This window comes from Desmodus rotundus, chromosome 6, assembly GCF_022682495.2.
Source record: "Desmodus rotundus isolate HL8 chromosome 6, HLdesRot8A.1, whole genome shotgun sequence".
NCBI classification, from domain to species: Eukaryota; Metazoa; Chordata; class Mammalia; order Chiroptera; family Phyllostomidae; genus Desmodus; species Desmodus rotundus.
In genome coordinates, this window is record NC_071392.1 from 18,246,006 (window position 1) to 18,260,499 (window position 14,494).

Below are 14,494 nucleotides of genomic sequence, written 5' to 3' on the forward strand. Positions count from 1 at the left end.
TGTTTTCAAAGCTGGCAATTCACTCCTGCTCTTATAAATAAAATGAGACTGAGGAAAATTACTAACTTCTCTTTGTTCCCTTGTCTATAAAACTGGAAAGAAATAATGCAATATAGTTTAAGGGTTGTTCTATGGAGTCAATAATACAGCAAGATGCTTAAAAGAGTATCTATCACATAGTTACTCATATTATCTCTTACCACCTGTAAATCTAATTAGCTGTTAACCTCAATGACCTTCAAATGAATATTTAATAAGCATACTTAAAATGCCTACATGTTTAAATATTATTCTTGCTGGTGGTAATCTAAAAATATATAGATTACCCATTCATTCATGATCAACTATAACAGCAAGGTAATTGGATGTTCTCTTGTTTACCAGTATTTTACCTAAAAGCAGCAAAGTTTAGGAAATAAATGAAGACTGTCATCATTAATGAATTAATCATTATGCTTCTCTTGATATTATATTTTTTATTCCCAAAACATGATTTATATCACAAAGTTCCCAGCGCATTTCTCTGGCAAATATTCAATTCATGAGATCATTGACTAATCCCCAATGATATTTCACAAAATGAGGGGTGTGATATGAATTTATTGTGTTGTAACCAGCATTTTAAAATAAAATAAATAGAATAGAATAGGAAAGAAACCGTTATCTATGGTAAAGGCATTGCAAATTTTTATTTTTCAGCTGTGTGCGTGTTCCACATTGTGTGGCAGTTGGTCAGAGCCAAAAAAATTTGAAAGATACTAGTATATTACATAAAAATACTGTGATCTCCATAGAGACCACAAATCTTGCCACCAAGTAAATTTCTTTATTATAGAGAAGCAGTGCTTACATGGGAATAACTACAGGCAGCAAGGACCAACTAAGCAAGCTGAATGGAAAAAGATTTCAACATCATTGCTTCTGGGTAGGGAAGGTAAAGGATTTGGAAAAGCTTCCCATAAATTGCAGTATCTAGATGGCTTTTGAAGAACGAGTAGGCAAATCAGACTGAAGAGCTCAGCGAGCAGGGTCCCAGGGCATGTGTGAAGACCCACACAAAATTTTGAACAGGAGAGTTAACAGGATCGACTGGAGCTTCCCTTTGGAAGGATGAATGCCAGTCAGTTTCATTCTCAGTCCAGTTCATTTGAGAACCACCGTAAACTCCACCCAAACATCCAGGCTGGCGAGTGAAGCAGGCCCTCGGCCTCCTCCTCCCAGTATAACCAATCTCTCTGTGAGTGAGCGATTCAGGATGAGACGTGACCCCAGCTGTTTGAGTGAGTTAGTCCTGGGAATTGATGAACTGTACTGAGGGGCAAGTTCTTGGTTTTGCTGTTCTTGTTTAGCAGTTAGAAGTAAGCCTAGGGTGGTACTGCATTATCCTAGCCCCCATTTGGAGGGAGCATTACTGTATGTAAAGCCCAGCAGAACCAGCATGGGACTCATATTTCTAATAGCAACCTGTGAACACATTGAACTAACATCATTTCAGCACCTGGCCACTCAAAAATTCAGGCAAATGAACCCCTCCAAATCGCCCCCCACCTTTTTATAAACGAATTTATACAGGGGTAGGCAAAGTAGGTTAATAGTTGTGAGTACACAAAACACAGAGCTTATTCTTGTATTATTTATTAATTAGTGTATTATTTATTTGTATTATAACTGTAAACTTACTTTTACCCACCTCTGTCTTGGCTGCTTGCTACTTAAAAATTAAGAATCCTGAAAAATATAATTCTGCTCAGACATTGTATTTTCTGTGGCTTACGTGATTTAGAATGCTTCCAAGGCTAATTCAGAGGGAAGAGTTTGCTGTGACATCAGTAATGTGTGCCTTGGGCACCGAAGGAATTTTGTGACACGTAGGCCACACGTGTGCCTGTCCGGGTCCATGCCTGCCAATGTGTGTGCCTGTCTGGGTCCATGCCTGCCCACATGTGTGCCCGTCCAGGTCCATGCCTGCCCACACGTGTGCCTGTCCAGGTCTATTCCTGTGCTATCCTATATGATACCCTCTAGCTAGCAAGTTGTGAGTATTTAAATTTAAATGAATTAAAATTTGTCAACAAAAATTTATCTCCTCAAGTACACTAGCCACATTTTGTGTTCAATTTCAAGTGACTACATCTACCAAGAGAGCACTGAATTGGACAGTGTAGACAGAACTTTTCCATCATTACAGAAAATTTGTCTGGGCAATACCAGTCTCTACTTATTTTCAAAGGGCCCCCCTATGTACAACTGTAGCAGGCTAATAAATTCACTCTGAGAATTTATTGTGTTACCTAATTTAAAATAATATAATTAAAACATAGTTCCAATGAAATATACTGAATGCCTATAACTAAAAAATTAATATCTCAATGTCTTCCCTTATCTGCATTCTTCAGGTGGTTTGAATCTTTGCTTTCACTCAAGAATGTTTATAATCTGGAAATGTAAAATAGTAGTTCCTCAAGGAGCAAGGTGGGTCAGATGCTAAATTAAATTAACTTTCAATCAACCCTTTAGGAACCTACCCCATGTCCCTCACTATCACGGCTGTGTGCTCTGTAGTGGCAAAAACCCTTTTATATGCCTACTGATTTATTTAATACCCGCTAATAGGCCCGGCGCAATGTGTGATTTGTCAGATAAGGAATGAAGATGTTACAAACACTCTCTTCAAGGACATTTTTATCACCCAATTGGGAAGAATAAGATAAAAACAACAGTATAAAATATGATATCTAATAATTGACATATGATTGTCAGATTTTATAGCAAAAATTACAGTGATATGAGAATACAGATAAGGAAAATGTCAGAATGAAGCTTTCAGAGAAAAGGACTTTGGAATGTATCTCATGTATGGATAGGTGTAAGGAATAGAGGAATCAGTACAAATATTGAAATAGAAAAAGCTCAAAAGCAAGTAGTTTTATAGAGGAGACTGTAGACAGAAATAATGATAAGTCTGCATAGGTAACTTAAAGCCACTTAACGAAAAATGTCGCGTGCCAGTATAAACTGTTACTATGTGCTGAATTAAATCCTAATAAGGCCTTTGCACAGATGATTAATGTTCCTCCCAGACTTCTTTGCCATAAATAACACTTTCATTGCAGAGTAGCTCATTGGTCCACTAAAAATGTAAAGGAAATATAATCACAAATATTTCATCGTTTATTTTGTCATCTTTTAATGTATTCATTAGATATGTCTATAGATATAAAAGTATATATATTTGCATGGAATGTATTTCCAGTGTTTCAAGTTGTAATTGTGAATGTTACAAACTAGAGGTATTTTTCAATGATTCTCATAATTATAAAACAGATGGCTAAATGCTTTTAAAAATCTTAATTATTATTTTTTGCCAATTTCTCATTCCAATCTTATGTAAAATGTCTTGCCTATTTCTAATTGAGCATTTTATGGGGAGTGAAAAATATGTCATTTGACTTTGCTACAGTTAATTAAAATGAATTTTAGATACAATTTTACAAAAGCACCATCTTTCTTCTTATACACTCTTCAAATCATTAACATTTTCTTATCTTACTTTTTATAAAACATAATATATTTACTGTTAGACTTGTGTACAATCTTAGGAATTATTTGATCCAAATCTTTCAATGAGTTGAGAAATCTAAGGTCCCAAATCATTAGGAGCTATGTTCAAAGTCATATATTAATGATGAGGTTAAAACCACTAATCTAGACTCTTTGTGCCACTTCAATTTGTTTACAAGTATACCATGTGGCTACAACGATACTGCCTACTAGTAATGCCACAACATTATTCTTAGTAACTCATACTGGCTATATATACTGAGGCTGTTTTATGTCGGGCACTGTGCTGGGCACTTTCACGCGGTAACTTCATTACTTACAATAACCACACAAGGCAAATATTCTCCTTACTTGACACTTGAGAACACTGAGGCTGAGAGAAGTGCTGTAACTGGCCTGTGCTGACACAGCTCTGAGCGCTAGCACTGTGGTGGAGTTCTCAGCCATATCTAACTCCAAGGCATGATGCCATTTCCCATGCTTTGTCCTCTAGTCTATATTAGCTTTTTCACATAGATGCCCCCACAAGCAAATAGCTTGAGTTAGATTTTCAAAGTTTTTACAAGGTTGATTAATTATCCCACAAGTCTCAATAAATACTTGCTCTTAGCACCAGCCAGCTGTACAGATTGCACGCACAATCTGTGAGACCAGCTTCTCATTTGTTGAACTGTGACACTTAAACCACTTTGTTCTTTAATCTTAACCAAATCATACTTAACTTTTGAACAAAAAAATCTTAGGAACATGATTTTCTATTATGCTTCTTATAATTTTTAAATGAAAAATCACATATAATATGTGTTCTTTATCACAAGGAATCTTACTACTTTAAACCATTTAATTCTTGGGTAAATACTATAGTAATTTATCAGTTGTAACATGCTCAATTAATTACCTGGTATACTACTTTTTAAAAAAAGCAAAATCATTGCTAGTTAAATTATGAAATATCCATTAGACTTTTTCATATTTTAGATATGTTGTTTAAAAAAATGAGCATCTTAAAATCAATTAAATATAATAGTTTAAAATGGCTAACTTTTAATAATTTGAATGGTTAAATATATCAAAAAGCCTTCTTCTGAGAAGAAAATTTCTACAGAAAATTAAACCCTTTTTTAACAAGGAGCTGAATTTTCTAATTTTTGGAGGGTCACAGAAAGATTGGTTTGATTGTCTTAGCTTATTGAATCTCTAGTACTTGATATTATGAGAAAAGTAAGAAAGCATAAAAATTCCTTATAATTACCAAGTCTTGCGTATGTAGAAGTTTATATGCTATTCCAATCCAGCATTTCATCAAACTTATTTTCAAAGTAGCAAAACTCAGCAGAGTGTTGACCCCCACTGGGGAGAAGAACAAGATAACACCCAGAAGAGGAAGTAGAATGAAATGCCATGGAAAGAGTCATTAGGCAAAACCTTTCGTTTAGCACAAAGTGTTATATTCCTTTCGAAAGGTGATTTAAAATTATTGCAGTCTATTCTACTTCTGTCACAGTTGTTTTTAAAATTCTCACCTAAGGATATGGTTAGTGATTTGAGAGAGAGAGAGAGAGAGAGAGAAAGAGAGAGGGAGAGATCCATCTGTTGCCTCCTGTACATGCCCTGACCAGGGATTGAACCTGCAACCTAAGTGTGTGCCCTGACAAGGAATTGAACATGCAACCTTTTTGTGCACAGGAAGACACCATAACCAACCAAGCTACCGGCCAGGGATCTATTACAGTTGTTAGAACACATATTTGTTAGTCATGATCAAGCTGAGCAGAGAATCAATCATTAATGTGAACCTTTTAAAAATATCTATGATAATTAATTAATAGTATTTATATTGCTTAAATATGAATCTGACAGCTCGAACAGTTAAAAAGTCAGGTAAGTCAATGGTAGACTTCAGGTATGAGCTCCAGTATGTAAAGGGCTTAAGAAGTCTTTACCCCCAACTTCACCACAAGGAAAAAGCCAACAAATTAAAAATCAAAGCAATTTTCTTAGATCTGTCAGAGAATTGAGGTGTCAGAGCAAATTACTGTCCCTAGAGACCCAGGAAAATACAGGTAATCACAGCTGAGATCAGCTTGCCAGGAGCAGAAGTCACTGAGCAGAAGTCAGTGACCAGTAGGAACACGTCTATGTTAATTTTGATGAATTGCCATAGGCTGAGTGTGGACTACCTTGAAAGTTAGGGATTCCAGGGGCCTGGTCTCCGAGAGGACCCTACATATTCATAGGTTTTGCTTACAGAAACCCAACCAGCTTCTCTCAGCGAAGATCAGTGAGAAGTCTGCTCTTGAATATGTGAGGCTAGAAAGTAAGAGTGTAGAAGGAGGAAAAAGTAGTCACTTGGAAATATGCTCAGGAGAAAAGTCACAGTCTTAAAATATACCCAGATCCTTCTGCATAACAAAAATCTGGCCTCCAAAAGAAAATATTTTACCAGAGCTTTTGACGTGGATAGGAGGGCAATTAGTCAGCCATTGCCTCTCTTAGCCATCATGTTTCACTTAAAGGGAAGATTAAAAAAGCTAAGAAACAGTTCAGTAAACACAGACCACTAGCTCAGGCCGGCTAGAATGCTGAGATTTAATCATAACATCACAGAACACTACCCCTCCCTGACACCTTACTGCCACATCGTCAGGATTCCAGCACAGTGACAGTGGATTGCAATTGCGAGGGCTGCAACACACTGACTCTATCTCTGAGCGTATTCTAGGGAAACCCCAAGAAACCAAGAAAAGAACAAACAAAACAAAACAATCAAACTAAAGAACATTAAAGCCTCTGAAACCTACAGCTACAGCAAGCATTAAACACAACCTTGTTCCTGCCATATTAACATAAAATCTCACACAAAAGCCTAACTATTCAATTTCTATTTTCTAAAATATCATGTCCAGCTTTCAACAATCAATTGTAAAGCACACTACAGAGCAAGATAAAGCACAGTTTCAGAAACAGTAGATCAGAATCAGATCAGACTCAGTTACAACAACGATTTTGAAAATATCAAATAAGAAAACAAAATAACTACAAGTCATATGTTAAAGGCTTTAATAGAAAAAGTTGACAAGATGCAATGACATATGGATAAACATTAGCAGAGAGATGGAAACTCTAAGCAAGAATGAAAAGAAAAATGCTTGGAATCAAAAGCACAGAAATGAAGAATGCTTTTGATAGGCTCATCAATAGACTGGACATAGCTGAAGAAAGAAGCAATGACCTTGAAGACAAGTCAATAGAGACTTCCCAAGCTGAAAGGCAAAGGAAAAAAGAATAGAATGCCCTCAGAACTTTTGGATAAGTACAAAGATGTAACATTTGCATGATGAGAATCCCAGAAAAACAAGAAGGTAAAGGAGCAAGAGAATATCTGAATAATGACTGGAATCCACAGATATAAGAATCTAATGGAACACAAAGGAGTATAAACACCAAAATCAAATGACCTAGGCATAGTTGACTACAGAAAACCAGAGATTAAAGAGAATATCCTCGAAGCAACCACAGGAGAATCGAAAGCAACTTGCCTATAGAGTAACAGGGATGATTATAACATCAAATTTCTTGTCGGAAATGACACAAGCAAGAAGAGAATATAGTGAAGTGCTGCAAGTGTTACAAGAAGAAAACCCAGCAACCTAGAATTCTGTATTCAGTGAGATTATCCTTTCAACAAGAAGTAGAAATAACAATTTTTGCAGATAAACAGAAACTAAGGACATTTGCTACCAGTAGACCTGCCTTGCAAGAAATATTAAAATAAGTTCTTCAGTAAGAAAGAAAAGGATGTAGGCTAAAACTGAGATCTCTATAAAGGGAGAACTAAATGAATGTAAAATAAAATATTTTATTTTTCTTATTTTTAATGGATCTAATAGATTATTCAAAATAATAATATTAGCAATGTACTAGGTAATTTTAGTTTGTGGAACAGTGAAATCAGCAACAGCAACATTGTAAATGATGAGAAAGAGGAACCAGGAATACTCTGTTATAAGGTGCCTATACCCTATAAAGCAGTATAACATTATTTGAAAGTGGATGTAAATTAGCTGTAAATGCGTACTTCGAACTCTGAAGAAACCAGAAAAGAATTTTTTTTAAAAAGAGATACAATTGATATGCTAAGATGGTAGAGCACATGGAATCATATAAAATGCTCAATTAAAACCAGACAAGTCAAAAAAAGAGGGGAAGATAAAAAAGAAACAAACAACAACAGAGAAAGTGTAATGATTAGAAAACAGTTACAAACTCGTTCTAACTATATCGGTAGCCTCTTTAAATGTGAATGATCTAAACACACTAATTAGAGAGATGGTCAGAATGGGTTAAACAAACAAACAAAACACAACACAGAAGACCCAACTGTATGTTGCGTGCAAGAAAACAATTTTAAATGTAAAGAAGACATAGGTTAAAGTAAAGGCAGCAAGATGTGCCATGGTAACACTAGGAAATTACAAATTAAAGCCACAATGAGAAGCATTACATGACTATTAGAATAGACACAATCCAAAAACTGAAACGGAAAATCCCAAGAGCTGCTGAGTATGTGCAGCAACAGGGACTGGGATCCATTGCAGGCCAGTGTGCGAAATGATCCAGCAGCCACTTGGGAAGACAGTTTAGCAATCTCTCTCGTAAGTTTCAGCTATAACATTTCTAAGTATTTACCTGAGTTGAAAACTTGTATCCTCACAAAAACCTGCACAGAAATGTTCATAGCAGCTTTATAATTGCTAAAAGTTGGAAAGAACCAAGGTGTCTTCCAATAGGTAAATGTATAAACTCTGGTTCATCCATATAATGCAATATTATTCAGCATTAAAAAGAAATGAGCTTTCAAACCACAAAATAGACATGGAGGAATCTTAGGTGCACATTGCCAAGTGGAAAAAGCCAGTCTGAAAAGGCTACATACTGTATGATTCCAACTATAGGACATTTTGCAGAAGACAGCCCTACAGAGACAGGCTAATCATCAGTGGTCACCACAGGTTGGTCAGGGGGAGGGGTGAATAGATGGAGTACAGAGAGTTTATAAGGCAGTAACACTGTTATATTGTAATAATGGATAAAAGACATGGCAGTAGGCATTTGTCAAAATGTGTAGAACTTTACAACATGAAGAGTAAAACTTAATGTGCATTGTGTACTACACTAATAAAAAGTATCGATAGTGGTTCATTAACAGTACCAAATGTATCACTCTAGTTCAGGATGTTAATAAGAGCAAGGGCTCTGAGGGAGAGGGAAGAGTAACATGGGAACCCTCTGCTCTACTATCTACTCATTATTCTGTAAATCTTACTTACTTAAAGGTGAAGTCAATGGCAGAAAGGAAGACTCTGTTTGGCCCTAGGGAGCAGAGCCTCCATCGGAGCTCCTTCTATGGGGAGGGAGAGAGACGAGTCTGTTGCTGCGTTTGAACCCTGTCCTGGCCTCTGAAGTGCCAGGCTCTGTGCCCTGCTTGACATGAGCATGGCAAGTGGCACATAGATTAAAATAAAAATATGTTTTATTGTCTCCTGAATTCACTTGTTTTATCAATAATGGTTACAATGTAAGACCTTAAAAAGGCTTTCTGCAACAATAAGAGATTTAGTTTTAACCCCATGAAAATAAATGAAACTCAATTCCTTATCAACTAGAAGGGGCAAGTTAACATCCAACACTCTTCAAATGGTAGGTGTGATCCTAAATGCACTCCATGCACTAATTTACTGAATTCTCCAAGAGAGTGCACGGCCCAAGTGCAATAATTATCCCCATGTTACAGACGAGGACTGTGGCCTCAAGAGGTCAAGTATATCTTCCAAGATTGGGATCCAGATTTCAAACCAGGGGATGGATTCAAAGCCTGGGTTACTGTGTCATATTGCTTCTCAATTCTCAGAAAACTGGTGTAAATTTATCATGAGGAGCATATTTCAATAATTTTAAGCAAGAATCGCCACAACAGTGGAAGTGAGAGTACTAAAATATATAAATGTCATATATAAATGTCTCAGTTTTTGTCAATCTGGAATAAGGTTATGAGTGAATGTTTTTCTAAGCAGAAGCGCTACCTTAGTGCTACCTGTGCAGAAATGTGTGTGCAGGTATAATGAGAAAGAGAACTAGTGACAGCCCCAGCCCAGCAGTTCATTTGGTGAGAGCATATCCTTGGACACCAAGGTTGCAGGTTCAATTCCGGGTCAAGGGACACACAAGACTTAGCAGCCAATGAATGCATAAATAAGTGGAACAACAAAACTGATGTCTCTCTCTCTCTCTCTCTCAAAATTCAATAAATAAAACATTTAAATAAAAACTAGAGGGAGAAGACAGAAATATTTTAAAACATCAAAAAAAACCCTCCTTGCATTCATTCTGGATTATAATAATTTGAGCAGGTTACCAAAGTACCACAACATAAATCCTAACTACTACACTAAGGGATATATATTTCATCTCTGCCTTCTTTCCAATTTACTCAGTGTGGAAAATGACATTGGCCTTCCAAAGCCTTAACTTACATTTGGACCCCTTCCATCTCTGAGCCTTATTTTAGTGGTGCTGGCCATTAAAATGAATATTTCAGCGGGGCTGGAACGGTCCTATTAGCCTAAGCCAAGCTTTATATGACTTGTGCACTTTAAGAGGTTAATCTTGCCAGCCAGCTCACTTTGTTCAGAAGTATTAAATGGAAACACTGTAACATTCAAAGAGAAGCAAAGTTCACTGGGTAAGACCCCAATAATATAATGGAGCATAAAACCTCTAGAACTTTTTACCATAATATTTTATGAAACATATGCACATACTCACTGGAACAGAATCCAATTCAAATGGTTTTGAAGGTCAGTTCAAAGTCACCACACATGTACTATCATGGTGAGAAATATGTACTCTTTCAAAAGTGCCTGGACCCAGAAGCTTTCTCCCCCTGTTTTATAGTTTATTGTCTGTCCAGCAGTATACTATATTAGGTGGGAAAGGTCACCTGCTACAGCAAGATATAACTTGTAGCCAAACCATACAGTTCAGTAAAGTCTTCCAAATTTCAGTATAAACAAACCCTTGTGTTATAGAATGAAAGGAATTACAGAGTGTGCTTCTAAAAGGAAGTGCTACCTGAAGTAAAGGGAATAAATAAAAATAATTTAAAACAATTATTTTATTCTCAACTTTATAGGTAGGTAGGAAAGTCTTTGATGTTCACGGTTATGAAAGGAACAAAAGACTCAATTCCTACACTTAAGAACGATTTAGAAACGGGCCTGATTGCAGCCAACTTTTCCTATCATTCTGATGATTCCCAAAAGCTCAAATGCTATGAGCAACTACCATTCTCCTGAGGGGAAGGAAGTAAAGGTCCGCTCTGCTTGACAAAGGTCAGATCTCTGCAGGCAAACGAGACTTCCATGGCTGACTGTCTCTAGGTTGTCACTGTCTGGCCGGGTCCGAAGAGGTCATAGAGGTTCCAAATTGTGTGTGCTGCTTCAGGGACACCCCTGGGGCCACTTTTTAAGGTCATTAAGATTTTCTTACTCTGCTTCCAGCTTTACTCCCTTAAATCTTGCTAATACACACTGGCAGTTCAGTACTGATGTAGGTTTAAAAGAAACTGAGAGTATTTAGTATTATATCAGATCAAAAGATAGCAGCCACTTATTTAACAACTTCCTTTAGGTCTAAGATTCAGTTCAGTGAAATCCAAGTAGACCACAGAGGATGATAATCAGGGCCAACACAAAAGCCTGACCCCGTGGTAGCTGTCCTGGCATTTCCACTGTGTGATTGAGGCCACTGCTCTAAATTTCATTTAAAGGGATGTGGCTTTCTGTAAAAATCATCTTATGCAGTCTCACCAATCATCACATATGTTTAATTGTGCTAATTTGTTACTGATTACTTTCTTTTGTAATAACTCGAGTCACTAAAATACAGCTAATGCTTAATTAAAGTTATTATTTGACTGTATTTTGACGCTGTTCTATTTAATACAAATATATGTCTAAACTTTCTCACAGGGGATTGGAAATACACCAAATGGATTATATTTATAAAAGGTGTAAGAGTTCTGCCTATTTGTAATTAATGAAGGGTATCTCTAAGTATTTTAGATAATGTGTGGAAAACATCTGTATTTAATTATGTCATATTTTTCTTAGGCAACGGGAATTGAATTAAGAAATTTTTGAAGCCCCTACAGAGATACAAAAGTATTAATAGTTGTTCAAGAACTTTATTGGTACAGGGCTAGAAAATGTTTGGTTTTACACATGAATTGCCTGACATTTCATAATCATCAGGAAGAAACTTAAAACACTGGGCAAACACAAAAAATAGGAAAGACAAGGGCTGTATCTTTTCACTATTACTATATGCTACATAGACACAGAAAATGTCTTTCATATTAACACAGATTCACATAAAATTCTATAACACGTATCCTGAGCAGGATTTCTCTTTGAATTTTGTTGCAGGGGAGAATTTCTAAAAGAATACATTAACTGCTCGCTTATTCACTCTTCACAGAGGAAAAAAATCCTAAACTCTTCTCCTGGAAACAGTGGGGCACAAAGTATGGGGTTTTATACTTGTCCTACAGCATTAAAAAAAAAAAGCAAAACACATTTTCTTTCTGGATGCTTACTGGTTCCAAAGGCCACTTCTTCTGCAGTCAGTTTTCAATCTCCCAGGGGTAAGAATACATTCAAAGGCTGTGCACAGCAGGGCAGAAGTCTTTCTCTGTGAATGTAACTATATCACTCATCAGTAACCTCCTGCCATAAGGGGACTTGTGTTTTCTTTCCTTTTAGTGACTCCATGGGCTCTTGAATGCCAGTCACTGCCCCGAGACCTGGGGCAATATTCACATAATCTCTGTCAATAGTTCCTCCACATGCATTGGTGCAAGTAAATGTCAGGGCTGCAGATCAAAGACCACACGTTCTAAAACTCATGTCCTTTATGGATCAATTTTCATAAACTCTACTCTGTGCTTGAGAAATACAGGGAGGCTCACTCTGTGCATTCTTCCTTTTATCCCAGAGATGTTTATTTATGTAAAAGGCAACCTGATTTGTAGATAATAGTGTAAAATGCTGATGCAATACATAAAACTCATTCTTCCCTTTGCATGCCCTTCTTGAAGTATTTTATTACACCTATTGTTTTCATAGTAGAAATGCAAAAATCTTTGGGTTATTAAAAGAAAAAGACATGGATAGCTTTGCAATACTGACCATCCTTCTCCAGTGAATGGTACAATAGATATTAAATAATAAATTCTTGCTCAGGATTGATTTTATTTTTAAATCTTCATTATGCTACAGGTAAATTATTCTTCCTTATGCTACAGGTAAATTATGTGAGAGAAAATAACCTTAGCATGTGTTTTCACAGTGTATATCCATTGTAATCATTCAGCATTGCTTTAGAAGATAAGTATAATTATTTAAAATCATTTTCTCTTGGAAGATTTCATATACAAATTACATCGATCTATACTTCTTCAAGTAGACCTGAGTAAAATACAGTGAAGCAAATTATCTTCTCTGAATACCTTTTCAGATCAATTGTGGATATATATTCTCTTTTTTGATTTGCCACTTTCTCTAAAGAACCATACGTGGAAGAAATCATAAGATATAGAACAAAATGTACACAAATGCTATTTATGCTTATATCTTACTCCTATATTTATTACAGGGGTAAGAGCATATAACATGTTAAATATGCACATATCAGGGGGCAAAAAATAAAGATGTAAAGATAAATAGGCTTCAGAGCCACAGGGCTGCTCACTAAATTCCAAATAGAAGCTTCATTGTCCCAGTTCCCCTACGTGAATTTTAATATAATTACATGAGATTATTAGGTAGAAAACTTCACTCTGAGTTCTCCTGAAATCTGTGAGACATTAGGCAAGTCACTTACTCAGAAGGTAGCTTTGGCCTTATCTGCTTTTACCATTTAAACAATGAAAATGTAGTTTTTGAAATGTGTGAGGAATGAAAAACTCATTATTCTCATTTTTGGGGCAAATGATCGAGGCTCACCAGAAAATTAGATAAATGGGGAAAATTATAGAGATCCTCATTAATGGAAAAGATCACAATTTTCTGAGAACTCAAATTTTTATTTTCCTTAATTCTACTGTTCACTGCTAATAAGATAATCTGACTAAAATCCAAATATGATAAACTTTTAAATTAGGAGAGGCACTTCAATTATATACTGAATCCACTGATGAAAAAATAGGTGTGTGTGTATGTACCCATGTGCACACACACACTTGTTAATACAGAGGGCATAACAGCTCTGAGTCCAATCCTCTGACTTTCTTCTAGAGGCCAAGCAAAGGACAGGGATGTTATGGAAGAGCAAACTGACTTACCAGTTTTCCGAAGGGGGAAGTCATCCTTTGCGTCTTGTGCTCCTGGTAATGTGTATTTGTAGGATGGAGATGTTCCACTCAGGGGTGGAGAGCTTTGATCCAATGACGTATGGTGGGCAGCCCTGCCAGAGAAAAGGAGGGTTCACCATTTGCACTGGAGTTTTTACTGCATGTTGGTCAGCAATAATCAGTTGCACATGCTGTACACGTGTCTCAGCTGTGTTTATGTTCTTTCTTTTTTGTGTGTACAAACCACAGCCTCACGTAACCAAGTTCACGATCGCAATATGTTATGCAATGATGTAGGATTCCCAAGAATGCCCACCGTGTGTTGGGTCACAGTCACATAGAAAAGTTTGTTTTATTGAAAGAGAGAATTTACCAAGAGCCTGAGTCACGATAATCTGAGATCATTGTGTATGTTTTCTTAAGAGCCATACTAGTGAAAAAGTCATCATCTGAATCCTTCTCAGTCAACAATGCAGATCAACCAAGTTAAAGTAAACATATAGAAGCATTTCCTTTTTAAAA

At 36.4% G+C, this 14,494-nt stretch overlaps 1 protein-coding gene across 26 annotated transcripts in view; it reads right to left on the minus strand.

The window, feature by feature from the left end:
• Positions 1–14,494, minus strand: part of HDAC9 (histone deacetylase 9) — an 825,995-nt gene that overhangs the window by 357,570 nt on the left and 453,931 nt on the right. For all 26 annotated transcript variants that reach the window (XM_053926230.2, XM_053926229.2, XM_053926235.2 and 23 more), the window contains one exon: positions 13,964–14,085. In XM_053926230.2, the coding sequence (XP_053782205.1) occupies positions 13,964–14,085 (122 nt within the window). The remainder of the gene's footprint in view (positions 1–13,963; positions 14,086–14,494) is intronic.